We start from the raw sequence: 26,515 nt of genomic DNA, 5'->3' as shown, positions 1-26,515 counted from the left end.
TTGAGGAGACTCGGGTGACTGAGCCTCACCCCCTTACCAGGAGACCAACTGCTTATGTCACCGCTGGTATTGATGAAGATCTCTCCTCCACCGCTTTCTGCTGATATCAGATCTCTGCCATGTTGGTATCCTATGCGAATGGCAGCATTTTGTTCCCCTTGCCGGGCAACCCAAGCAACGGGTGAGTCCTGACCGGCCCTCAGCAGGACCCAGACCGAGACGCAGTTTCCGCGGGCTCCTAGCCCCGGTCCAGGGAAGTTCCGGGAGCCGGAACTCGGCCGCTCCGTGCTCGGTGTAAGCTCCTATAAGTGTAAGCTCCAAGAAGCAGTCCCCGCGGGCTCAGTTCCGGGAGCCGGAATTCGGCTGCTTAGTGCTTGGTGTTTGCTCTGATAGCAGCAGGGTCCAAGAAGCAGCCTCCGCAGGCTCCGCAGCCCTGAGCCAGGGCGGTTCCGGGACGGTTCCGGGAGCCGGAACTCGGCCGCCCCGCGCTCGGTGTTCACTCCGATAAGATCAGATTTTAAGAAGCACCCAGGCGCTGAACCCTAGCAATCTGTCTGCAAGCCGCAGGCGAATTGCAGCCTGAAATTACCTGTTCTATGGCTGAATGAGCTGCGGTCAGTCAAAAACAGGTATGGTGACGTCAGTTTACCAACATGGTGGCTGCTGGCCTCCTCTGTGGTCTGACCGGTGTGGAGAACCGAGATGGACCGCTTCCTTCCCCCGTCTCGAACCCAGAATTCAGCCCTGAGTGCGGTGCTTGCGCGGCTGGCAGAAACTGCAGCACTGTAACCCTGTGTCTCTATCCCAGAGCGCGTTGCAGACTCTAGCCGCGGGGCGATTTGCTGAATAAGCAGTGTTACCCTCCGTGCGACAAACCTCTCGCGTTTGAGTCCCCGTAGCCGATCCTCGTGCGATGGAAATCCTTCCTCCAGGTTCCGGCGCACCCCACTATTGCTGGAAATTCCTAACAAGATATCCTTTAGCCGTCCTGACTTGTCATACTCCCACACAGTGAAGCAGCACACAGGGGTAATGCACTCCCCTCGCCGCCATCTTCCTTCCCCCTTGTTATAATGTCTTTTTGATTTCCTGTTCTAAATTCATTTGCTTGGTTCACTTTATTCAACTGTCCCCTGTGTGTTCCCATTGCCAGTATAGGTAGAATAAATAACACCCATTGTGGAGGAAGAGGATTTGAAGAGGGTTTATGGGTCAAAGATATGTCTCCCACCAATATTAAAGTCACCTGAAATTGCATCATTAAACATTCATTCATTTGACACTTAAGAGGCTTTTGATTTTCTTGGAGATACTAAAATTGGGATTATCTGAAAATGTTTTCCTCTAATAGTAAAAAGTTAAGTGAGGCACTCTGAGTAGGACTGGTGTCTAGGGAAAATGAGATACAGGATTCATGAGAAGGAAAATACCCCTGGAGAAGAAAAGGAAACAAATATTGAACAATTTGAGAAATAATCTGTCTAGCTCTATCCTTACCCTTCCTTAAATATACTTGCTTGTATTTTTTTTTCTATTTTAAAACGAATTCCTTCAGTTCTTGCTTATAGTCTCTCTTCTATATCCTTTCTATACACTAGGTGGCAGTGTAATGATAGAAGAAAAGGCAGAATCCAGCCTGAAAAGAACTATACAGAAATCACATATTCCAACCTCTTCATTTAACAAATGAAAAACCTGAAGCCCTGTTAGGAAGGTGAACTGCCCAAAGTCACAAGCTAGTTAGTGCCAGAGCCTAGTCAGTTATTCACCCATGCTCTTATAAACCTCCTGGTCTTGAGTCACTCAACTCCTGTTTTTCCTAGTTCACACTTGGGGTTTCATGACCTTCCCCAGCCAGCCTAATCCCCTTTCTTACCAACACAGCTAAACCATCATTCCTTTACCCTTCTGTTCAGTTCTTTCTCAGTACCTGCACTGTGACCATCTAAAATATTGCTGGAAATATTCACCTAAGAGCACACATTTATTTTTCCTTTGAAAACAGTGTTCAAATTTATTTGGACACTTGGTGCTAACCAGGGATCCTCTTAGCTGTCTAGTGTAACTTGCCCTTTTCCTTTTTCATACTGGGAATCAACAATGATACCCCACATCCACAAACCCACTGCTTTCTACAGAAAATCTGACCTCATACTTTACAGAGAAAAATAAAGCTATCATGAAAGAATATTTCACCCTATGCATCTTTATTTATAACTATACCTCCCGTACCTCTTTTCTTCCAGACTCTTCTGCTATTCACGGATAATCCCTCAGTTATGCTTTTTTTTTATCTCCCCCTCATACTTCACTACAAATTGGAACAGATTTCATCCATATGCCTCATTTTACCCTCAATCTTTAATTCTTTCCTATTTTCTACCCTGTGGCGTATAAACATAATCAACTTTCTTTACCATCAACTTTATTTACCATTTTTTCCTCCCTTAATGTAATCTTAACAGACCAGAAAACACATGGAATATTTACAATGTGCTGAGCACCTTTTTAAGTTATTTACATAACCTCAATCATTTAATCCTCACCACATTGTGAGGTAATTGCCTACATTTATAGTTATTTTACAGATGAGAAGAGGGAGGCACAAAGAAGTGAAATACCTTGCCGAAGATAATAAAACAAGTTAAGTAGATAGCAAAATTTGTTTTTTAACTTTAGACTGTCAAGAATCCAGAATTTATGCCAATAATCACTATTCTTTATTGCCAAGATTATCCCATGTCTACTCTTCTTTATTCTTCGTTTTATATCCAAATTTTTCACAAGAACAATTTATTTTCACTTCCTCTGCTTTCATGCTATTCTTTTATTGCTAACTCACTATAATTAGAATCACTTCCCTACCATTCCACCAAAACTGTTCTCGTAAGTCGTTGCCAAGTCTATCAGATATTTTCCTGTTCTTATTCATTTTAACCTCTTTTGCATTCAATATCATTAACCATTTCCTTCATAGATATCTGTCCTTCTTTTATTTCCATAAGATTCTTTTTTCAAATTTTGTTTCTATTTCTGATTTCTTCAGCCTCCTTTAATTCTTTTCTCTCTGTGCACATAACTTAAACATCAATATTCTCTGATGTTCTTTCAGTGTTCTTTCAATTTCTAGAATCCAGAAGTCCTGAATTAAAATCTAATGTCTACCATTATCCAATTTCTATACCCTGAGAAAATAAATTTCTCTTGTCAGAGTGCTGTGAGAAATGAATTACATAATTAATGCAAAGTATTTATCAGAGTGTCTGACATATAATAGTTACTCAAAGAATATTAGCTTTATTTTTGCTCTCATCATAATCATCACCATTATCACCATCACAATTACTATCTCACTTATAGTAATGGGTTTTACTAACTCCTCTGTGTTAATCATTTCCATATATGTATAACTTTTCCCCTGGAATTCCAGGACCATAGTTTTGTACCAGATTGTCCCATGCACACTATGAGACTCAAGTCAAAAACATCATATTTCATCTCTATCTACTATCCTCTGAGGAACTTGACTATCTTCTTATATTGCATGTGTTAATAAATGGTGACCTATGTTCCAAAACAAAACCCAAATTATGCTCAGCTTTCCTGTTGGTTACCAAGTTCGATTAATCCTGTAAATCTCCTGTATTTTAGATGCATACTAACTTGCTCTTTTAAATCAATTCTACCACTGACGTACCATCTGGTCAGACTCAAGTATAGCCTATTCTTGAAAGGATAGCTTTTGCCAGGCACAGTGGTGCACGCCTGTAATCCCCGCAGCTCAGGAGGCAGGGGCAGGAGAATCAAAGTTCAAAGCCAGCCTCCGCAAAAGTGAGGCACTAAGCAACTCAGTGAGACGCTGTCTCTAAATGAAATACAAAACAGGGCTGGGGATGTAGCTCAGTGGTTAAGTGCCCCTGAGTTCAATCCCTGGTACACCTCCCCAAAAAAAGGATAGCTTTTCTCACATTTAGATAGATATTATTTCAGTAGTCACTTCAGCTGTTTCTTTTTTATAATTTGCAAGTCTGAGTTCCTCAGATTAATATAATACATAGTTATCATGTAGATTTTAGGCCCAATTACTCCTCTATTAATATTGTACTCTTATTTTTTTGTAGAGAAAATCACTACAAATAACACAAACCTACCTGTTTTTTTTTGTTTTTTTTAATTAAAATCTCCTCAACCTTAGGCTCTTATTGTCAGACGATTTTTGTTTTGAGATAAGATTTTTCCTTCCCAATCTGTGCTATATCCACATAAAATTGCCTAGAGTTGCCCACTCATGCGAGGCTACTCATACCTCTGTATATACAAGAATTCTTATTGCAAGCTAGGGAAAAGTGAAAATTTATTGACAAGAGACTGAGTTGATTTTTTCCTCTTAGAGGAGTTCTAAGAGGTGTGTTTAATTCAAATGTGTATACATATCACTCAACAAGAGTACTGTGGAAAGTTAGGCTGCAGAAAAGTGATGTCAGGAATCCAAAGGTGATTTTGATGGAAGCTCTATCCTAGAGCCCACCCCCCTCCCCAATCACCCACATCTAGTAAGGGAGCTAAGAAATGTTCACTTGTGGTGAATAATGAAAAATAATTGCACTTTCTACATGATACCGCCTGTTAGTGCTAAACCATAAGATGCTAAAATTTTTTAAACACTTGGAAGAAAAGGGGAACAGTAAGGTCAGGATAACTCAAAGATAACTTTCTAAGTCATTATGTTGCTTTGAACAACACACCTTTGTGGTCCTGATCATTTCTCTTCCTCTCTCAGAATGTCTGTAAAATCCCTAAAATTATTTGTATAATGCAGTGCATTTATATTTTTCAGGGAAGAACCACTGCTTCTATCACTACCTTGTAGGAGTGCATGACTCCAAAAAGGTGAATAAATACAGCTCAGTCTCAAGATAGTGGTATCTAAAACCATTATTTTGAGTTTGACATCACCTTATTACTTTCTATCAAATGTTTTCCCCCAACATCTACTGGAGTATGCACAATGGGGAACAGAAACATATGTTTTATGCTTGAAGCTTTGCCAATATTGCCAACATGCTGGAAAAGGGAGTCAATTAATATGAGGGAGGTGTACAATAGAAAGAAGCACCCCATGATTCTGTTTTTTTATCTTTACACTTGCTGCAGGAACTCACTGAACTTCTTCGGGTTCCACTTTTCCTCCTCCAGAAATGAAAACAGTAAATTGGAGATAAGAATCCCCATCTGGGGGCTGGGGTTGTGGCTCAGTGGTAGACCACTTATCTCACATGTGTGAGACACTGGGTTCAATCCTCAGCACCACATAAAAATAAATATACAAAATAAAGGTATTGTGTCCATCTACAACTAAAAATTTTTTTTAAAAAAAAGAATCACCATCTGTCTATCTCACAGGGTTGTTTTCAGGATCCAGTGAAGTTGTATTGAAATAGCTAAGTCGTAGAAGCCACATAGTCCCAAGTTTTAATCTCAATTCTGATCTGGTTGATTGGACTTAGGGAAATCCAGCATGAAAACTTCCACTATATCATGTGATTCAGGAATGATATCCTTTATTGAGTAAAGCTTAGAGTTTTAATGAGCTGATACAGGTAAAGAACCTACCACAGTACTTATATGTACAATTGCTTCTCCATAAGTATATCCCCAACCTTCACTTCTTCCTCCCATTGACACCTGCTCATAAGAAGGAAGAATAGCTGTCATTCACACTTCATTGAAAATAAGAGTCAGTTCTTCTGCCCCCTAACTTAAATGTTTATTTATGATATGTGATTTCTATTACAGGCCCAGAGAAGGACAGTATATATAGATTTGGAACAAACACTGCATAGAATTCTAAATGCTTAGAGTTGAACCAAGAGGGAACTAAAGTTTGGGAGATAACTACTGCTGTTATTCCCATTTCACAAATGGTAACACAGAACCTCAGTGTGGTTAAGTGACTTTCTTAAGGTCACATAGCCTGTAAATAAGGGGGTAATATTCAAACTCACATATGCTTGACCTCTAATCTTTTTATTCCCTGGTCTTATAGACCATTTTTCCATCTTGAACAGGCACCTCCTCAATGACATGTCTACTATTGTTCTGATTTCTTTATTTTCCCTTATTTGCTTCAACCCACTCTGTTTCCCCTACTTTGGAAGGGCATCTTTTGGAAACCTGCTCAACCAATCACTATTGATATCTAAGTTCTAGCTATATAGAGTAGCCTAACCAGACAATTTCTTTTCAATGTTAAGAAATAAACCATGGACATAATGTGACTCTTTGATTACCTCAGCCAGCTACATTGGTCACACATGAAAGTTATTGATTTATACTGTATTATCATCGATAAGGTGGCAGAACCCACAATGTAGCTAGGTTTCTCCTCTTACACACCCCAAACTATAACAATACAGAGTAATGAAGGTTCCATTCCTCACCTCTGTCCAACTATTTTATATAAAAATTTAAAAAAAGTCCCAAGCATCTGGAAGACTCATCCAAAATGCCTGGGAATGTTATGTTTTGTATTCAAAACTAGAAACAAAACCCAGATGGCATTCACTACAAACAGTTCTCTCATCTGCACTTCTCCAGGCCATAATTTAACTCATAATTGTCAGAGGTACTACCTCCAACTGACAAAGCAGAGGCGTTTGGATAATTTTTTTCTGGCTGTTCTTGAACTGACTATTCTTATCATGTGCTTGATGGCTGATGTAAGACAGAGAATCACCTACAGAAATCACGGTGACCTCTACTGATTATGATTATGCTACCTTCATCTGGTAAAATATACCATTGCCCAAATGTTACTTCAGCTTTTTTCCCAGTTTTGAGGATGAGTAGTACAAGTCCATAGACATTCATGCTGAGTCTTGCCTTAAAACATATTGATGCTATGGCTAGAAGGGGGGGGGGGGAGGCTGTTAAGGTATGGATTGTGGCCAGGAAACAAACAAAACTAATTGGTTCATATGGTAAATGACCCTTTTGACCTCAGCCTCATTAACTCCATACTCAAAATTCTGACCAAAAAGAGCCAGCACGCCTTCAAAAAGAATGAAGAAACTCTTAATCTCTAAAAAATGCAGCAGATCATTCCTACAGTTTGTGGGGGTTTTGTCACCATGGGTAACTGATACACAATGATGCCAAGCCAAAGCAGACTCAATCACTGATCCATCTCACTAGAATCCTGGAATGTCAAGTTGGAAGGGAGTATGAAGGATTATCTAGTCCAAGCCCCTCATTTTACAGTTGGGGAATTAAGTCCCACAAAGAGGAAATAGCTTGTCCAAATTATACATCTAGCTAGTGGCAGCACCAGGACAAGACCCAAGTCTCTTAGTTCATACTTCAGTACATCAACTATATTGCATTGCAGTACAATGATCCTTTATTCTCAGAGGACAGAGAGTGATTCAGAAACATACATTAAGTCTAACTGTGCCCTGGAGGAGAAAAAGGTATTACAGGGGCCAGTGAGGAGCCTGGGGTAGAGAGCCTGCTTCAAGGATGCTGAAAATTTGTATTTCATTGTTCTGTAACTCATATAAAATGAGTTCCCTAAAAGTTGAGGAAAAATGCTTTGGCCTAACTGCAAGTCTAAGGTTATTTTCCAAGTAAGAAAAAGTAAACCAGAGAAAGACGGGAGAAGTAAAGGCTATAGAAAACAGAATATCCACAATCTTATAACTATCCCAAGGAATGGCCCAGGTCATAAGCACCCTTGTCTTCCCACAAATTAGGCAGCTAGAAAAAAGCATGTGTTTTCTATCTCATGTGCCATCAAAGAAGGATGGCAGCCCTATTTGATACATTTAAAAAATCGTTTCTTCGCCTGTTATCAGAGGCTAATGAACATAAATAACATGAGACTGTTTAACTGACCCTCTTTGTTTCCTATAAATTAAAACAGAACCAGACAATAGAAGAAATGCATTTTACTTTTCAATCCTTCCCATTCTAAATCATTGTTGTTGTAACCCCAGATTATTTGTCCAATAATATCACACTATTCTATAGCTGGTTGAAGAATCTCATTTTAAAGACCAGACTAAAATGTGGATGGCTGATGGTATAAATTGTGTAGGTCCTGCACTATAATTTCTTTGGAAGACTCATCCAAAATGCCTGGGAATGTTATGTTTTGTATTCAAAACTAGAAACAAAACCCAGATGGTAGGTCCTACACTATAATTTCTTTGAAGGATTGGGGGGTGTCTTATCAATATTTTTCCACTGTTGTGGCACCTAGATTAGCACTGGGCACACAGCAAGTACTCTATGAATATTTGTTAAGTGACTAAATTGATTGGGTGGGTGAAAGATAAATGGACCTAGGTATATGTTGTGACTATGTTGTAACATAAGGAGAGTGATTAGTCTCATTTTCTGAAATGATGACTTGTAATCATAGCAGGATCTTCCTAATTCACACTGGTCAGTACAACTGATGCTTAACATACTTTGCAGCAGAAAAACTCGCTGAGGCTATAAAGGGCAAGCAATAGCAATTTAGGATTTGTTCACATGAGTGACAAACTGTGAAAGTAAACATGTCATTCTAAGGAGATAAATATTATAATTGGTTATACAGGACTTCAAACTGAAAATAGATAAAAAGAGAAAACAAACCTGCACAGAAGACCAATAAATAAGCAATAATAGAAGGGGGAAGAAAAGGAAAATTGAAAATAGTGTCATGTGTAGGAACAATGTCAGAAACTGATTTCAAGAGTTTCAAGAATAGGTAGGAAATTACTAAGTAGACATGACTGGATTTTACTGAAATGTTACTGTTCTCCAAAAATGTTACTGGAAGAAAGTGTTGCCTAGTGGTAAAGAACATCAACTCTGCAGCCAGACTGCCTGGATTTCAATCCAGGCTCTACTGCTTACTATTGGTGTGACCTTGGATAAGTTGTATGACCTCTTTATGACCGTCTCTTCATTTTTAAAATTGGTAAGTTAATAATAAAAGTGCATATCCCATGAGGTTTTTATAAAGATTAAATGAGTTAAGTTGTATAAAGCAGTCAGTAAACATTAGCTATGATTACTATGTGGGCAGTGAGGAAATGGAAACAATGAGTATTTTGGCAATGAAAAAATGAAGGGAGCAAAAAAGCAAAAGGACACAAGAAAACTGTTGGATGTGAGGAATATATATTTTACCTTGATTGTATGAATGTTATGATTGATGTCCAATCTTACCAAATAGAATACATTCAGAAAAATTCAGTATTTGTGTACAAATTATAGATGAATAAAGCTGTAAAAAATAATCAAGGGAGCTAGCAAGAGAAGAGAGGGAAGCAAGAAAAGTGAAATCTTTTTCAGGATGTTGGGTAACTGAACATATGCAGAAAGTAGAAACCAAGAAGGCTGTATTGAGGGGATAAGTGGAATTAAATAGGGGATTAAATTTTAAAAAAATACAGTTCAATAGATTAGCATCGAAGAGGAGCAGAAAGAGGTAGAAAGGAAAGAGAAAATGCTGGGGTTATTTAAAAAGTCAGCTTCCATTGAAAGGAATCCTAATGGAGAAGCTTATAGTAGATGCCTTCAGTTTTCTTAGGGAAAAAAATAGTCAAATACCCAAAGAAAGGGACTGGGACTGGGTGCCCAGAGGCTCAGAATGAGTTGACAGCCACAGAGAGGCAGGTGGAGACTAGAGAAGCAAAGGGCCTTATTGGTACCCCCATCTTAAAATAAACAGATGCTCACCCACTCATTTTTGGCTTAAGTGAAGGTTTGGGTTTGCATGCCCAGAAAAAAAAAAAAAAAGGACTATCCAACTGCCGGGAATTCATATAACAGGACACTCTTTATAATGTTTCTCTGTGTAGTAATTCATTGCATATGTCAAAGAGAATCTCAAGTCAGTCCAAGAAGACTCAATTAGAACCGTATGGCTCAGGCAGTAAGGAACACTTGGCACATTTTCTGAGTGAAAATGCAGGTGTGTTAATTACCCTTCTTGGATCTGAGCCAGTGTGGGCAATTCCTGGAGGAATATTTGAGAGGACATTTCAAAACCTTACTGTTTAAATAGGAGTCTGCTTGTTTTTTTGTTTTTTGTTTAAGTTTCCTTATTGCTAGTTGATTGTTGCTATTCTGCCTTGTTTCCTAAATCAGATTTTTCCACCTGGGTCATCTCCTTCCACTCAACCTTAGATAAAAATACACAACAAGTATGCATTTCTGCAGCAACAATTTTATAAAAATCAATATAACATGCTTGGGTAGGTGTGGGAATACATTGCAAATGTTTCTTCTAGGGAAGGACTTTCGTTAGAATATACTAATATACAGGATGAGATTATGGTGTGTGCACACCTAATATCATTTTATAAAGGACAGAATCAGTGTTTCATTATGCTCATACTTTAATCTGACCTGATGAAAGTAATCTCTCTAATCAATGTCAGTACCCCTGCTCAAAAGCACTCAGTGGCCCTCTAGGCTGATGGACCCGAAGCTGGCAATCTCAACCTGCCACCAAATCACTTTTTAATCATGCTTCCCACTGTGCTTTCTCATCCTGCACACTAACCCATTCCAAACTGAAGCATTCAGTATTTTCTACACATTCTCCAAACGTGTTTTACCATGTCTTTACTTAGGCTTTTCTTTCTTCCTCAAATCTCACCCCTACCCCGCCAGCCCTGTTTCTGCATGTCTAGATTTTATATTTATTATTCTTTTACTTTTAAAATTCCTTTTAGTTATGATTGACAGTAGAGCTGTCTCTGTGTTTATTATTGACACAGCTCTATTGTCACCATCTACATAAAGCCTTTTCAAGTTTTACCTCTATTTATCCTACAAAAGCTAAAAGTGATTTCTTCTCTTTTCTTTCCCTTACTCACTGTCCCCCTCCCTTCCCACCTTTTCCTTTCACCTCAGCCTCACAGAGCAATTTAGTCCTATTTCTCTCATAACACTTATTATTTTCTCCCTGCATTGCATGGTCCTTCATCTATGTGCCTTATGAAAGCTCCTTGAGGAGAAAAAAAAAAAAAAAAAAAAAACTAGAAGGAATGCATCATTGAATCTCCCAAAGTAGCCCAGCATAGTGGGTGGCACAAGGTAATTTTTGGAAACCACTAGTGACATGAGTGATAATAACCAGAGATTAAATGTTCTAATGTAGAAGTTTTTAAACTTTTATTTTAGTAGAAAAACAAATCTGTAAATGATATCTTAGATGGAAAACATAGATAAAATTAATATGTCCTCTGACTGAACTGAGATGGTAAGGGGAGCCTTATCTACTGTATCTTTCCCAGTGATCTATCTAGCAGACCCTGAGGTATCCATACAAATTCTCCAGAATGCATGTGAACAGAGTTTAAGAAACAGTGGCCCGAGTCATGACAAGCTTAATTGCACAGGTTTGACCTTATAGGTCTCCTTGCATGTGATATGAGAGGTGCTTGCAACCTCCCTTATCAATAATTAATCTCAAAAAAATGAAATTCCCCCACAGACCTCCCTCACTATCCCAACTTTCTCACTTTCAACTGTCTCCAAGAAACCCCTGTAAAAACACAAATGTCTCTATAATTTCCTTTATCAAATTGACTGCTTGCTATTTAATTATTTGCATTTCCATTTACCCTATTTCTTAAGTCATAAACCTAATTGTTATTCTTGACTGTGCCTGCTCCCTCATCATCTACATAAAATCCAAATATTTTTATCCTATCTCCTAATACCTCTCAAATCTCTATCTTTCCTTGCCCACAATAATCACCCTAGTTCAGATCAATTATGGCTCTTGTCCAATAACTGTTACGGTTTGGATGTGAGGTGTCCCCAAAAAGCACATGCATGAGTCAATGCAAGAACTTTTCAGTGGTGAAATTAAATTATGATAGATGTAACCTAATTGGTGGATTAATCCACTGATATGGATTTACTGAGCAGTAACTGTAGGAAGGTAGGGTGTGGATAGAGGAGGTAGGTCAAAGGATGTGTGCCTTTGGGGTTTATATTTTGTTCCTGGTGAACAGAGTTCCCTCTCTTCTTCCTGGTTGCCATTTCCTGAGCTGCTTCCCTCCACCAAGTCCTTCTGCATCGACACAGGCCCAGAGCTATGGAGTTGGCCGCCCATAAACCTTTGAAACTGAAATTTCCCTCCTCCAACTTGTTTTTGTGAGGTATTTTGGTCACGTTGTTGAAATCTTACTAAATCAAACTGCAATGGTGACTTACTATTTTGTTTCTGTGACTCCATTCATAACTTTATCCAATCCATTCTACATAATGTAGCAGAAGTGATAGTTTAAAACATTAACTTAATGATATCTTTCCTTTGGTGCTTATTGAAAAACAATGGGGAAAAGGCAGAATTGCTCACTACGTTACCACACTCTTTGGTTCGGTTCATTCTGCATGTTTGCAGTCCTCAGTGCTCTCAGTGTTCAGTGGACAAACTATAATATCCATTGATATGCTGTGTAAACACAGTACTACTCACACACAGTACTCAGGGCAGAAACAATGAATAGACTCTAAGTCTTCCGAAGAGGAGAAGCACATAGCCTATCAGCAGCCTATATGTGATCGCAGTCAGCACCAAGGCACAAAGAATTCCTTAATTCCAAAGAACCAGCCTAAGAGATTTTCTCACAAATGAATTTAGGTATATGAATAACATTGTGTTAGGTGTTAGGAAAATGTGCCCAAGGTGATCAGGCTTGCTTGAGATGGTATATTATGGAATAAAGAATAACAGTCCATAGGTAAGAGAAAGGATATATATTTTTTAATTTTTTTAAAAAAATTTGAGACAGGGTCTCATGAAGTTGCTTATGGCCTTGCTAAGTTGCTGAGGTTGGCTTTTGTTTTAGTCAGGTTCTTGCTGCTGTGACTAAAAAACCCAACCAGCACAATTGTAGAGGAGGAAAAGTTTATTTGGGGGCTCACAGTTTCAGAGGTCTCAGTCCATAATAGTCCAGCTCCATTCATTGGGGCTTGAGATGAGATAGAACATCATGGCTGAAGAGCATAGTGAAGGGAAGCACTTCATATGATGATCAGAAAGCAGAGAGAGACTCCACTTGCCAGATACAAATATATACCCCCAAACCACGCCCCCAATTCCTCACCTCCCCCAGCCACATTCCACCTGCCTCCAGTTATCACTCAATCCTATCAGGTGATTAATCCATTGATTGGGTTAAGGCCCTTATAACCCAATCATCTCCTCCAAACCTTCTTGCATTGTCTCACACATGAGCTTTTGGGAGGCACGTCACATCCAAATCCTGACATCTTTGAACTTAATGATCCTCCTGCTTTTAGCCTCTTGAGCCACTGGGACTATAGGCCTATACCAGCAGACCTGGCAGGACATCGATATTAACCAAATGTCTACTCGATGCCAGGATTAACATTCCCTACCTTCACAACTATTGTCCTGTTAAATCATCCTAAACTTATGGGGAACATGTTATTACCCTAATTTTATTACTCAATTAAAAAAACCTGGAAGAGGTTGAGCAACTTGCCTAAAATGAAATTCCTAGTAAGTTGCATATCAGAGATGAGATTTGACTTCAAATCTATTTGGTAACGAATATTGAATATTAGGGTGGTCATAATCGTTTGCCCTGAACTGTTCTGCTTTTATTTTTTTTTAAATATTTTTTAGCTGTTACTAGAATTTTATTATTTATTTATTTATATTTGGTGCTGAGAATTGAACCCAATGCCTCACACATGCTAGGCAAGTGCTGGGAGCCATTAGCCAAGTAGGTATGACAATTTCCTTGCCAGCGTACCCCATGTTGCAGTGACATTGAATGTACGTGACCTTGCTCAAGGACCAAGGCAGATTAGGGTGTTCCCGGTTTTAAGATAATCGTGTTTAGGGCGTTCCCAGTTTAGGTTCCAGGTTTAAGGTTTAAGATTATTCCTGCTGGGAATAGGGCGTATCCTGCTGCCTGAGTTCCCCTTGAGTTCTCACGGGATTTAGACAGTATATTTTGGAGATAGAAGCCCAGTGGAGGTGGATTTGGGAAGAGAACGTGGATTTCCCCAGAACGTGATTGTAGACGGCTGGTGTGAGTTCGGGAATAAAGAGTTGCTGTTTGAATCTACAAGCTGTGTGGTGGCTCGTGACTGTGTGCCCAGCCAGACTGCGGCTTTTGTGCCCAGCCAGACTGCGGCATTTGGCGGCCCGTGCGGGGAACTTCTGAAGCTTAGAGGTAAGTGAAATTTCTCACCCTTGAGGAAGAGAGAAAGAATGGGTGAACATTTCAAAAAACAATGTGTTATTGTTTTGATTTATTTTGTTTTTATTTCAAGTTGCCTGTTCCTAGAACTTTCTCAGGCAAACTGGGGAAAATGGTTGGCTCAAAGTTTGAAGTTGTTCACCCCCGAGGAAGAGAAATTGTTAGAGGAAAGAGGCACCCCAGTAAGACCAAGAACAGTTAGGACATATGTTGATACAATACAAAAATGTAGCACATGGCTTTTTAAAGACGAGTTATTAAGTATATCAATGGGACCACCATGGTATCCTGTAGAAGGATTTTTCTTCAACAAGAAAGAGATGGCTAGTTCCATTTGCTACACTTGTCTAAGATCTTGGTTTTTACAGACATATGATTAATTTACAAAGCTAAAATGTTGAAACATCAACCACTCTTTACTTATTAAGTTCCATAAGGTAATATATTTAAACATTATGTGTGTTTTCATAAATTGGTAAATGGAAAAATGTTTAATATTGCTTTGTGTCTGTGTCTTTGCTAAACCAAGGTTACTAAGAGTTAAGATTCTATCATGTGTAATTTATATACAAAGAGTATAAGAAATTTTCAGTTGGGTTTCAATTATAGTATTATAGTATCATAGAAAACATGAAAGTCTTTCATCTTATTAAAGTGGAGTAATTTTTCTAAATCAGAAATTTTATAAGAGTTGTTTCAAAATGTGAATTTATAAAAAGGGTTAACGGTTAAAAAAGAGAGAAAAAGATTCAAGATGTGGAAATATATTTTAATATAAAAGGTTAAAGGAAAAAGAAATGATTCTAGATGATATAATCTGTGTGGTAAAGTAAAAAGTTGTAAAATGACATTTAAAAAGAATTTGAGGAAACTAGACTTAATTTAAAAGCTTGAGAAAGGAAGAAAGAAGAAAAAGATATTTGTACATGGCAGATTGAGACAAAGCTTCTCAATGGAGTTAAAAAAAAAGCCTTTGGTTGAAAGGCAGCCATGTAAACTAACATTGAAGCGATTTAAACAAAATCTAAGCCTCGTTTAAAAGAGTGAAGCTGTAGGTGGTGAAAAAGTACATTTAAAAATACAGTATAGATGATAATTAAAAGGCTTTAAAAGGTTAAATTGAAGGTGGTTAAAATGCCTTCATGATGGAGGAAAGCAGCTTAATCTTAAAGGCATTACTTTAAAAAAATGGGAAGATAATAGGATAAAAGATATTTAGATAAAGAAGATTAAAAATTTAAAGTGAAAAACTTTAAACACAGAAGTATAGAAAGTTAAAAAGAAAAAAGATAAAGAAGATGTAGGAAGATAGAAAAGATGTAGGAAGATAAGAATTTTAAACCCACAAAATAGGAAGAAAAAAAACTAGGAGGAAAAAAAGCAACTAAGGGTGAATGTACTAACCTTAAAGGAAAACTAGAAGATGATCTTTAAGGGTTATATATGCCCCAAAGATAAACTTAAAATAACCCTTTTTACTCTAAACTTTTTAAATTTGGATTCTTCAGAACTTAGTGCTGCGGAAAGACACATGTATCCAAAAAATGTACATAAGCCTAAAGTACTTTGGAAAGATATTCTAACAGGACAATGGAAAGGTCCTGACCCAGTGATTGTCTGGAGTCGGGGGTCTGTTTGTGTTTTTCCACAGGGAGAACAGCAGCCCATTTGGATTCCAGAGAGATTAACTAAAACAGTTTCTACAGATCGAAAAGAAGATGATTTGACTCAAATCCATAACAGCTGATATCCAGAACTCCAGCTTGGCCATTCTTACATCTGCGACAGTGATTAACCAGGATGCTTTTTTCAATAGCTATTTTATTATTGGTTTTCCCCATAACATGAAGTTCTATTTTTATTTTTTGAGCTCATACAAACCTAGGTTAATGTTTTTCTGATCAGTTTTATTTTTTGACTGTGGAGTTTTTAAACATTGCAATGGAGATTTCACCTAGGTAAAGCTACAAGGCCTTTACTATTTTCTTATGTGTTGTACGTTTGTGTACACTCTTGTGTTTTGTGTTGTATGTCTGTATGTGCGTATGTCCATATTTCTTGTATGAGGAGCGCTCATGAAAAAATGGATCCGAATTATTATTATTTTTTTTATTCACGTGATTTAAATGGTTTAATTTAAATTAGGTAAACAGCTGTTAAGGATTGTTTTTAAAGGTGGTTAACAGATCTGTTTGTTTACTAGTTTAAATTAGGTAAAAGGCTGTTAAGGATTGTTTTTAAAGTAGGTTAACAGATCTGTTTGTTTACTTTCACCTTTCCTTTTCATTATATTTAATAATTCTTTTCAGGATAATGTCTCTTTAGCATCATTGCCAGAATTCCTATCTCCATCCCAGTGCCGGTGAAGAACTCAACAAGTAATGCTCAATCAAAGAGTCAACTTACTTTGGGAGGAAACGGATTTTGGGAGGAAATGGACATATTGATAGATTCCTCTGCTTTGAACTGCTTGCAGAACTTGCCTGGACTATGTAACTATCGTTTGATGGTGTCACTAGTGATGCAATTTTTATTTCCTTGCCAGCGCACCCCATGTTAATTGTGGTAGTGCTGACATATCTTTGCTGATGGTGTCACCAGTGATGCAATTTTTCCCAAGGAGCCGTCAATTGGCTTGGTGTCGTGGCATTTCTGTATCCTCCTCCCTTCTGCTAGTGATGGTCTAAAATTTGGGGGCCAATGGCTTATGCTGGACCGGTAGTCAGTGACGGGTATGATCCAATTGCAGTGGTATCAACCTAAGACAGGAGGCTGACGCCTAAAGGTCAGTTTTCCGATGACGGGTAAGAACCATATGTTGAATTGGACAACCTACCAGGCACGGTCCATAAGCCACATTAACCTCACTCCCCCACTGGCACCAAGGCCAAATTTGGGGGCCAACAGAGGTGAGGCAAAGAACCTCACCCCCCCACTGGTGCATAGACCTATCCACAAGTATGGCTGTATGCTGGACCGGTAGTCAGTGACGGGTATGATTCAATTGCAGTGGTATCAACCTAAGACAGGAGGCTGACGCCTAAAGGTCAGTTTTCCGATGACGGGTAAGAACCATATGTTGAATTGGACAACCTACCAGGCACGGTCCTTAAGCCACATTGCTTGTTGTTTAATTTAATCAGAAGGGGGGAGATGCTGGGAGCCATTAGCCAAGTAGGTATGACAATTTCCTTGCCAGCGTACCCCATGTTGCAGTGACATTGAATGTACGTGACCTTGCTCAAGGACCAAGGCAGATTAGGGTGTTCCCGGTTTTAAGATAATCGTGTTTAGGGCGTTCCCAGTTTAGGTTCCAGGTTTAAGGTTTAAGATTATTCCTGCTGGGAATAGGGCGTATCCTGCTGCCTGAGTTCCCCTTGAGTTCTCACGGGATTTAGACAGTATATTTTGGAGATAGAAGCCCAGTGGAGGTGGATTTGGGAAGAGAACGTGGATTTCCCCAGAACGTGATTGTAGACGGCTGGTGTGAGTTAGGGAATAAAGAGTTGCTGTTTGAATCTACAAGCTGTGTGGTGGCTCGTGACTGTGTGCCCAGCCAGACTGCGGCTTTTGTGCCCAGCCAGACTGCGGCAGGCAAGCACTTTACCACTAAGCCACAACCCCAACCCCTGTTCTGCTTTTATAACTGAAAATCCTGAATTTTTAAAACTCCCTCAGTCCCAGGTAAGCAAGAATGACTGGTTATCCTGGAAGACAAATAAAATCATTTACTAACCTAGCACAAGGTTAACTAGTTATACCCTAGCAAGTATAACTTCTCTTAACCCGTTTCCTATTTCACAAAATATTAATAACAACCCATGGCTTACGTAACTCAACAGGCATATCATGAAAATCCAATGGATAATGAAAGTAAAGGAGTTATCAGAGTTGTAGGCCAGACACCTGACGCTGAGGATCCAATAAATTATATTCAGCCACTCACCCCAAAAGCTTCACATAAAGGTAATGGTGAAAAGAATAAAATTTAATCAGGGTAGCTACACTAGGAAGACAAGGGGACCCAGGTCCTTAGCTCCAGGGCTGACAGTGACTTTGAGGTTTTATAAAAGGTGAATAAAGGCAAGATGGGGGTGTGTGTGATTGCACAGCTGGAGGTTTTTTACAGCTAGCAAAGCAGGAGATGTTAATTGGGTGTGGTCTGTCTATCATTATGTCAGGATTGATCAGGTGGGGCCTCTTCCCATAGAAGAAAGTTGTTATTGCCTCATCACAAGATGTTTATCAGATCAAATCTTGTTCCTGCAATCTTAAGTGACTGGGAACAAAGATGATGGATGCATTAATGGAGGCAGAGATGCTAAGTCTTTAATCCTACTTTTAGCTACCCATTAGACATTTGCAGGCAAAAGCAAGAGTCTAAGTCCTTGTTACAAAAGGGCTTTGAGCATTATAAATAATTAAGACAAATGAAAGAGATTAATACTGTCCTTTTTTCCTTATTTTCAGATATAATTAAAATCCTCTATTAATTTTAAGAAGGGATTCTGAACACACACACACAGAGAGAGAGAGAGAGAGAGAGAGAGAGAGTTCCCCTGAACCCTTTAAAATATTCATACTGAGAACTAATATCCACTAGTATATTGAATCTGTTTTTGTCCATATAAAAGGAAACATACTATATTTAGGGAAACATGAAGCCCATAATAATTTACTTTGTTTTGTTCAGAACTTTTTTTTTTAAATGTAGTTATAGATTGACAGAGTTCCTTTATTTTATCTGTTTATTTTTATGTGGTGCTAAGGATTGAACTCAGTGCCTCACACGTGCTAAGGAAGTTCTCTGCTACTGAGCTACAACCCCAGCCCCTTTCAGAACAATTTTACAGAGAGCTGTCTGTTGGATTTTAGGACCTTAAGCAAAGCAAGTAGGCTGATTGGTTAGAGTTAGCTTAGCAACTTGTCAAAATATTGTCAAAAGCTTGGTCCTTATACCTGATGCCAATCCAATAATGAGGACATGGTTTTGAGAAAAAGGAAAAATATGGTTTATTGCTTTGCTAGCAAAGGAGAAACATAGGGGACTCCTGTCCCAGAGGCTACGATTTTGTCCATCCTGGGCAGGAACAAGGGTCTTTTAAAGAGGTGACTCAAAGGCTACATTCCACGTTTTCTCTGTTAGAGTTGTATTTCACTTGTTAATTTGGGAGATAGTCATTTCTGAAATCTTCTGGTACCATCCCCAAAGTCTGGATTACTTCCTTCCTATGGTGGTGGGTGTGTACTCAAGGACAGATGAATCTGCCTAAAATGAGGAAGAAAGGTAATCTTGTTTCCCCAGAGATGAGGGAGGGGGAGAGATTAGGGAAGAGCAGGGAGAAAACATGTCCATTTTAAAAATAAGTTTCAGTGGAAGAGCAGCAAGAGCTATGTTCAAAGCATAAAGTGGACCACTGTTATAAAAACAACCATTTCTCAACAGTTTAAAAAAAAATCCTCAATTTGTTTATAACAAGAAGTTAGAATAGGACTAACTTCTAAGTTTCTTGAGGTGGAGCCTATTTCCTATTTATCTGTCTATCTCTGGTATATGCATAATACTTGTATATAGTAGATGTTCAATAAATATATTGTGATATGAATGAATGAATTGATGAGTGAGCAAGTAACATGCCTATGAAAATGTGTTTACTATCATTCAAAGTTGATCTTTGTATAGGAACAAAAATTGATGGCTATGTATTTTTATTTGAGGAAATGTGGATTGTTTGGCCATTCTTAAATACCCATCACTGCCATCCAAGCAACCCCTACCTCACATCTGTTATTTTTTTTAAACACATTTTTAAAAATACCTTTATTGTATTTATTTATTTATTTATTTTTATGTGGTGCTGAGGATTGAACCCAGGGCCTCACACATGCTAGGCAAGTAAGTGATGTACCACTGAGTGACAGCCCCAGCATTCACATCTGTTATTATGCATAAACATTCCAGATCTATTGATTTTCATCTAGGAATTACATTTTCTGTATCCTATATTAAAATGTTAAATTCCTTAATATTTTTACATAGATCCATGTCAATAAGCAAGTATAAATAGATTATTTACTCCCTTAAAAATGTTCATTTAATCAAATCTAAAGTAATGTACATAATTATCTCAGAAGGCCCCATAGAGTAAATACATTCATCTCCTTTTAGAAAGGAAAATGAAACCTAGAGAAGGGAAGTGACTTAGAGACCCAAAGCAGCCATAGTTATAGGTGAGAAGATTTCATTAAATAATAATCACTTATTACTACTGCTACTACTAATTTTTTACTAGTCAATGGCAAACTATGTTTTTTTGACACACAGTTCAGTGCTCCCCATGACTACTCCTTTCATATAAATGGGAAAGATCTTTGGAGGCACACAGGCTGGGTGAAGTCAAACACTGCCCTTATCAAACTTAAATGCCATAATCTCCATTCCTAAATAAACAGTAGACTTAGTTGACTAATATGCCATCACATTGTTCTCTCCCTCAGCCTGCATCCATTCTCCTCAAGTTGCAGGCCTTCCACCCTCTGCTACAGTTGGAGAACTGTTCTCTTTTTGCAGAAGAATTATGACCAGAAACCCCCTCTATCCTTGTGACATGAGGATACAAATCTATGACTGGACCCTTCTGCCACAACTTAGTGCAAAAGAATGGCTTTACTTTGTTGCTATGTAAAGCCATTTGACCAAGAAAAGTCCCTATACACACCACCTCACCCTACCCGCATAGTATGCATACACTCTCCTTCTTTTCCTCTGGCAACACATAGAATATGGAAAGTCCTAGACTGGGGGAAATCTAGTACTGCTAATGGGAAAAGCCCAGGGATACCTTGGGAATTTGGCGGCATCTCTTGAAGAAAATAAACTCTTTCACAATAACAACTCACCACCCCAGTCCGCAGAATCACATCCTGGGACACTCAAATCAGCCTGAGCCTATCAAATCCAGTTACCCAGAAATTGCCTCCAGGATTTTGCTGCAGTCCCTGATTTTCACACCCTGCTTCCAAAGGCCAAAGATTTAGTCCAAGATATACAAAACCCTACATCATTTGACCTAACTTCTTGCTGCCCCATGGGAGGACCTCTCCCTGCTATTGTTTTTTTTTTTTTTTTTTTTTAAACTAACTGTTTTAAAAACATCTGTAGATTCCTAAGTAGATGATGGAACAAAAGAAAGAAAGGAAGAAGCTGTGAAAAGCAGGAACAGCTTAAGGGAGCTGACTGGGGCCCACTCCTAGGCAGGATTGCCTCTGGTGATACCCTGCACCAAAAATATCTGCTTTCATACTGTTCCATTGTTGTTGATTTCACTGCATTTTGTCACAGTCAGAAAGTCTAGCAATTGAAAAGTCACATGGTTTAACAAAGCCCCCTCTTGCAGTTATATCTAGGGAGGTTCAGGAACTAGACCTTATTCATTAATTTAGAATGCATTTAATCACATTGCTTTCCTTCAATCCTCTTTCTTCTGGGAAATGCAAGCCTAAAGGGCAAAAAGTTAGACAGGTGCAGGTGAAATTCCAAAAAATCAGGAGAAGGGGTGTAGGGGGATTCTGTAATGTAGAAACTTCACATGTAAACAGAAGACTGGTTTGTTCCTCCATTCTCTACACCCCCACCCTGTGGAGAGTCCTAAGTAGCCTAACAATTATGGATGCTGGACTTCGAGTTCGGAGCCAAGGGAAAATACCAACAAACAGCTTCACATATTACAAAAGTTTGACCAAGGCCAACCCTCCCATTAGAAGAGGATGAAGGAATATTTCCTTATCTACTTTTAAAGGGCACTCTTCCTCCATCCATGTCCAGATAAGAAACACTAACCTTAAAATAAGAGAGATTAATCAGGCTTCCAGGGCCCAATCTTCCAGGGCCTTAGGGAGAATATAAAATACATTCTTAAAATTATTTCTAAGTTTTGAGTATCTAACTAAAAAATACAATCACCTTTCAGTATGCAGTTCATCTGTCCCTTCTAACATCTCATTTTATCTACTTAACTAGTCTAACTGGAAACACTATTCTGCTCACCCTGCAATGGGGTGAGCTGAAATACAATCACTTGATATATATGTGTACACTTTAAAATCGCTTATATTCTTATTTGATATTTGCTTTGGAATTCGAGTGGAGATAATACTTCTTTTCTATCTTTTATTTCTCTTCAAATTTTGTTTTGTAATATTTTTTGCTGTTGTGTTACTCAGCTTTTCATGGCTGTGACAAAAATACCTGACAAGAACAACTTAGAGAAGGAAAAGTTTATTTTGAGATCATGGTTTCAAAAGTTCAGTCCATGGTCAGTTGACTCCATTGCTCTGGACCTGAGGTGAGGTAGAATATCATGGCAGAAGGGCCTGCTAGAGGAATGCTGCTCAGCTCATGACAGCCAGGAGGCAGAGAGAGTACACACAAGGACCTTAAACAAAATATGACTCCCAAGGGCATGCCCCCAGTGGCCAACTTCCTTAACCATGCCCTGCCGCAGTCTGGCTGGGCACACAATCACGAGCCACCACACAGCTTGTAGATTCAAACAGCAACTCTTTATTCCCGAACTCACACCAGCCATCTACAATCACGTTCTGGGGAAATCCACGTTCTCTGCCCAAATCCACCTCCACTGGGCTTCTGTCTCCCCAAAAATACTGTCTGAATCCCGTGAGAACTCAAGGGGAACTCAGGCAGCAGGATACGCCCTATTCCCAGCAGGAATAATCTTAAACCTGAACGCCCTAAACCCGATTATCCTAAACCGGGAACACCCTAATCCGCCCTGGTCCTTGAGCAAGGTCACATACATGCAATGTCACTGCAAAATGTCCTATTTCCACGAATCCTTCCACTAAGCAACATGGGGTACGCTGGCAAGGAAATTGTCATACCTACTTGGCTAATGGCTCCCAGCAATGCCCTATCTGCTTGCACTTATCATTCAGTAGTCCATTCGATTTATTCATCCATAAAATGAATTAATTCACTGCCTTACACACGAGCTTTTCAGGGGACACCTTATATCCAAAGCCTAAAAACTATTAACATGAAAAAATATTTAATATTTTCTCTCAATAATGTCTCCACAAGAGTGTTAAAGATACATTTGAATAAATATCACTACTCATGTGATGTCTCTGTTTTTCTGTTAGAACACTCAGATGTCACAAGAAATAAAACTTGGGCTCAAGAGTGGGTGGGCAAGGCGTTGCGGGCGGCAGGCAGCGAAGAGTGCAAGGCTCTTTTGTTCGGCTGAGGGGAGGGCTGTTGGCTGGGGCCTGCTTTACACTGCTACAGCTAGGGGCTCGACTGTGGCCACCCCGCTTGTTGCTTTACTGGGCGCCACTCCCCCGGCTGGCCCGACGCGACGCGCCAGTAGCCCGACACCGATTCCTCCTGGACTCTTGGGCGCTGCTCTGAGCAGCGTCACCCTTTACACCAGAAAGCTGGCGGGCGCTATGGGGAAAAAACAAAATAAGAAGAAAGTAGAGGAGGTACTAGAAGAAGAAGAAGAGGAATATGTGGTGGAAAAAGTTCTCGATCGTCGGGTTGTAAAGGGCAAAGTGGAGTACCTCCTAAAGTGGAAAGGTTTCTCCGATGAGGACAATACATGGGAGCCAGAAGAGAACCTGGATTGTCCCGACCTCATTGCTGAGTTTCTACAGTCACAGAAAACAGCACATGAGACAGATAAATCAGAGGGCGGCAAGCGTAAAGCTGATTCGGATTCTGAAGATAAGGGAGAAGAGAGCAAACCAAAGAAGAAAAAAGAAGAGTCTGAAAAGCCACGGGGCTTTGCCCGGGGTTTGGAGCCGGAGCGGATTATTGGAGCTACAGACTCCAGTGGAGAGCTCATGTTCCTGATGAAATGGAAAAACTCTGATGAGGCTGACCTGGTCCCTGCCAAGGAAGCCAATGACTAGTGCCCACAGGTTGTCATATCCTTCTATGAGGAAAGGCTGACGTGGCATTCCTACCCCTCGGAGGATGATGATAAAAAAGATGACAAGAATTAACTCTTCTGAGTACCAGCCCCTGTCGCCTGTGACTGTGGGTTTAAGTGGGGAGGGAAGGAGTTCTACTTGTCTTGACACCATAAAGGTGGCTTGAGAAGATGTCCTTTGAAGAAACAGTCTAGTTTCTGTGCCCTGCAGCAGCCCAAGTGCTTTAAAGCCGTTCCAAGCTGTATAGTTTGCACACCCATCCCAGTGGAGGGGAAAGGGGTAAGTGTTTCAAGGCAACCCATTCTGCACTTTATTGAGAAAAGCAAAGGGCCTTCTATGAAGGACAAAATTTGCAGAATTGGGTGTGTGGGAAGGCAAAAAATACTGTTGATCTTCAAAGAGCATCTCCACAACCCACAGCCTTTCTTCCCAATAGTGTTAATTCTGCATTTTTACAGCGTAGCATGTGTGTAGTTACTGGTGTATTATTTGGGGTGGGAGGGATTAGGCAGGGAAGAAGGGAGATGCATAGATCATTTTCTTTAAAATTTGGGGCCTGACTGGGTGAAACAATGGAAAGAACGAGTAACTAATGATTTGGTTCTATGTCCAGAATATTTTACCTTATTCAAAAAAAAAAAAAAAAGTCATTGGCACCATAAATGAGGACTGTGAGAGACTGTTTAAAAGCTGTGAAAGCCTGAAACCTATAAGCCAAGGTGTTCCCTGCCTGAGTTAATGTTGTTCCCCACAAAGGACTAAGCCAGTTCCTAAGTTACCAAAGCTGCCATTCTGGAGATAGAAACTGACTGAGGTGGGAAGGTCTTTTATTGGAGAGTATACACAGGCAGATTATTCTTAGAGGTGCTAATTCTTGCAATCAGACAAAAAGACCCTTTATTTTCCAATTATGAACTTATAAATAAAATCAGCTTGTCCATCTAAGCCACTGGCTAAAGTACTAGGGGAGGGGCCAAAGGGGTACAGGAAATGGAAGAGTAGAGAAAGAGGAGGGCCCACACTCGGGTTGGTAACTGTTGGAGCCTCTGCTTTTTAAACTTTGAACTCTGAAACCATAAGTGGCAGAGTTCAGTCACTGACAGCACAAGTTTCATTAGTCAATTCAAAGGTTGAGTGGTTTCAAAAGCCCTGGTCTCAGGAGATTAGCTTTCATATTGGGGCAGTGGTTCACTTTAAACACATTGTTTAATTTTTTTTTTTTTGAAGAAAAAAAATATTATGAATTAACTGATACCCAAAATGCTGTCTTGAATCATGAAATCAAAGTTCTTGATATCATCTAGACCTGCATCTAGAGCTACATTGTAAAATCTTTTTAGGCATGTATTAGGTTTCTGTGAGATTTTTCTTTAAATGTAAACTTCATACACACTGTCAGTTTTTGTCTTAATAAAACTATAGATTTATAATCCCTGAAAAAAAAAAAAGAGTGGGTGGGCAATGGGCTGGGGTTGTGGCTCAGTGGTAGAGCATTTGCCTAGCATGTGTGAGGCACTGGGTTCGATTCTCAGCACCACATATAAATAAATAAATAAATAAATAAATAAATAAATAAATAAATTCATTGACAACTAAAAATATATTTTTTAAAGCTGGTGGGCAAGGCAAATTGTACTTCTGCCAGAAGGGCATGCTACTGGAATCTGGCTAGCAAGTGTGCCTGGGCAGGGAATCCACCTAACACAGTGCTTCCCTTTGCCCTTATTGGAGGATTCAGGGGTACAAGTACACAACTGGTTAATTTTTAAATTAAGGAAGCCAAAGGGAGGGGATATAATTAAAATGGTTACAATTGGATCCAATTAAGGCTGAATAATTTATTCTGAAAATGGACCACCAGACTTTCTTTTTCTTACAAATCCCCCCTTTCTCTTGTTATACCTTTTGGTATCATTTTCATTGCACCATTTGGTATAAAAACAGTTGTTAATCCAGAGTTGTACAAACACTAATTCCTTTTAGACTTAGCTTTCCTAAGTAATAAAACCTAACAGATACAAGAAAAGTACCTTGATGAAAAGAGTAATCAATGCTCAGCCTTTGCTTCCTATCAGTACATTAAAATTTGAATAATGTGAATTGATGGTGCTAATTATAGCCAGTTTAATCAAGTACGCAAATTTTTTGGATTTACCTTCCTTAAACCTTCTGTAGCTTAGATAATCTACAGCTTGCTTTACCTCCTTCATTTTTAAAATTTTTAGTTGTAGATGGACACAATACCTTTATCTTATTTATTTATGTGGTGTGAGGATCACATGCGAGGCAAGCACTCTACCACTGAGCCACAA

General features: G+C 39.2%; 1 protein-coding gene across 1 annotated transcript; it reads left to right on the top strand.

The window, feature by feature from the left end:
- Positions 1–23,487: 23,487 nt before the first annotated feature.
- On the top strand, positions 23,488–25,633 carry LOC124077425 (chromobox protein homolog 1). Its single transcript, XM_046421834.2, has one exon. The coding sequence runs from the start codon at positions 23,718–23,720 to the stop codon at positions 24,180–24,182; it is 465 nt and encodes a 154-aa protein (XP_046277790.1). The 5' UTR covers positions 23,488–23,717; the 3' UTR covers positions 24,183–25,633.
- Positions 25,634–26,515: the final 882 nt, after the last annotated feature.

Source organism: Marmota monax, unplaced genomic scaffold (assembly GCF_021218885.2).
Source record: "Marmota monax isolate L192 unplaced genomic scaffold, Marmota_monax_Labrador192_F-V1.1 WCK01_AAM20220418_F8-fsc00258, whole genome shotgun sequence".
NCBI classification, from domain to species: domain Eukaryota; kingdom Metazoa; phylum Chordata; class Mammalia; order Rodentia; family Sciuridae; genus Marmota; species Marmota monax.
Note: the sequence above shows the minus strand (reverse complement) of the source record. Positions and strands in the feature narration are given on the sequence as shown.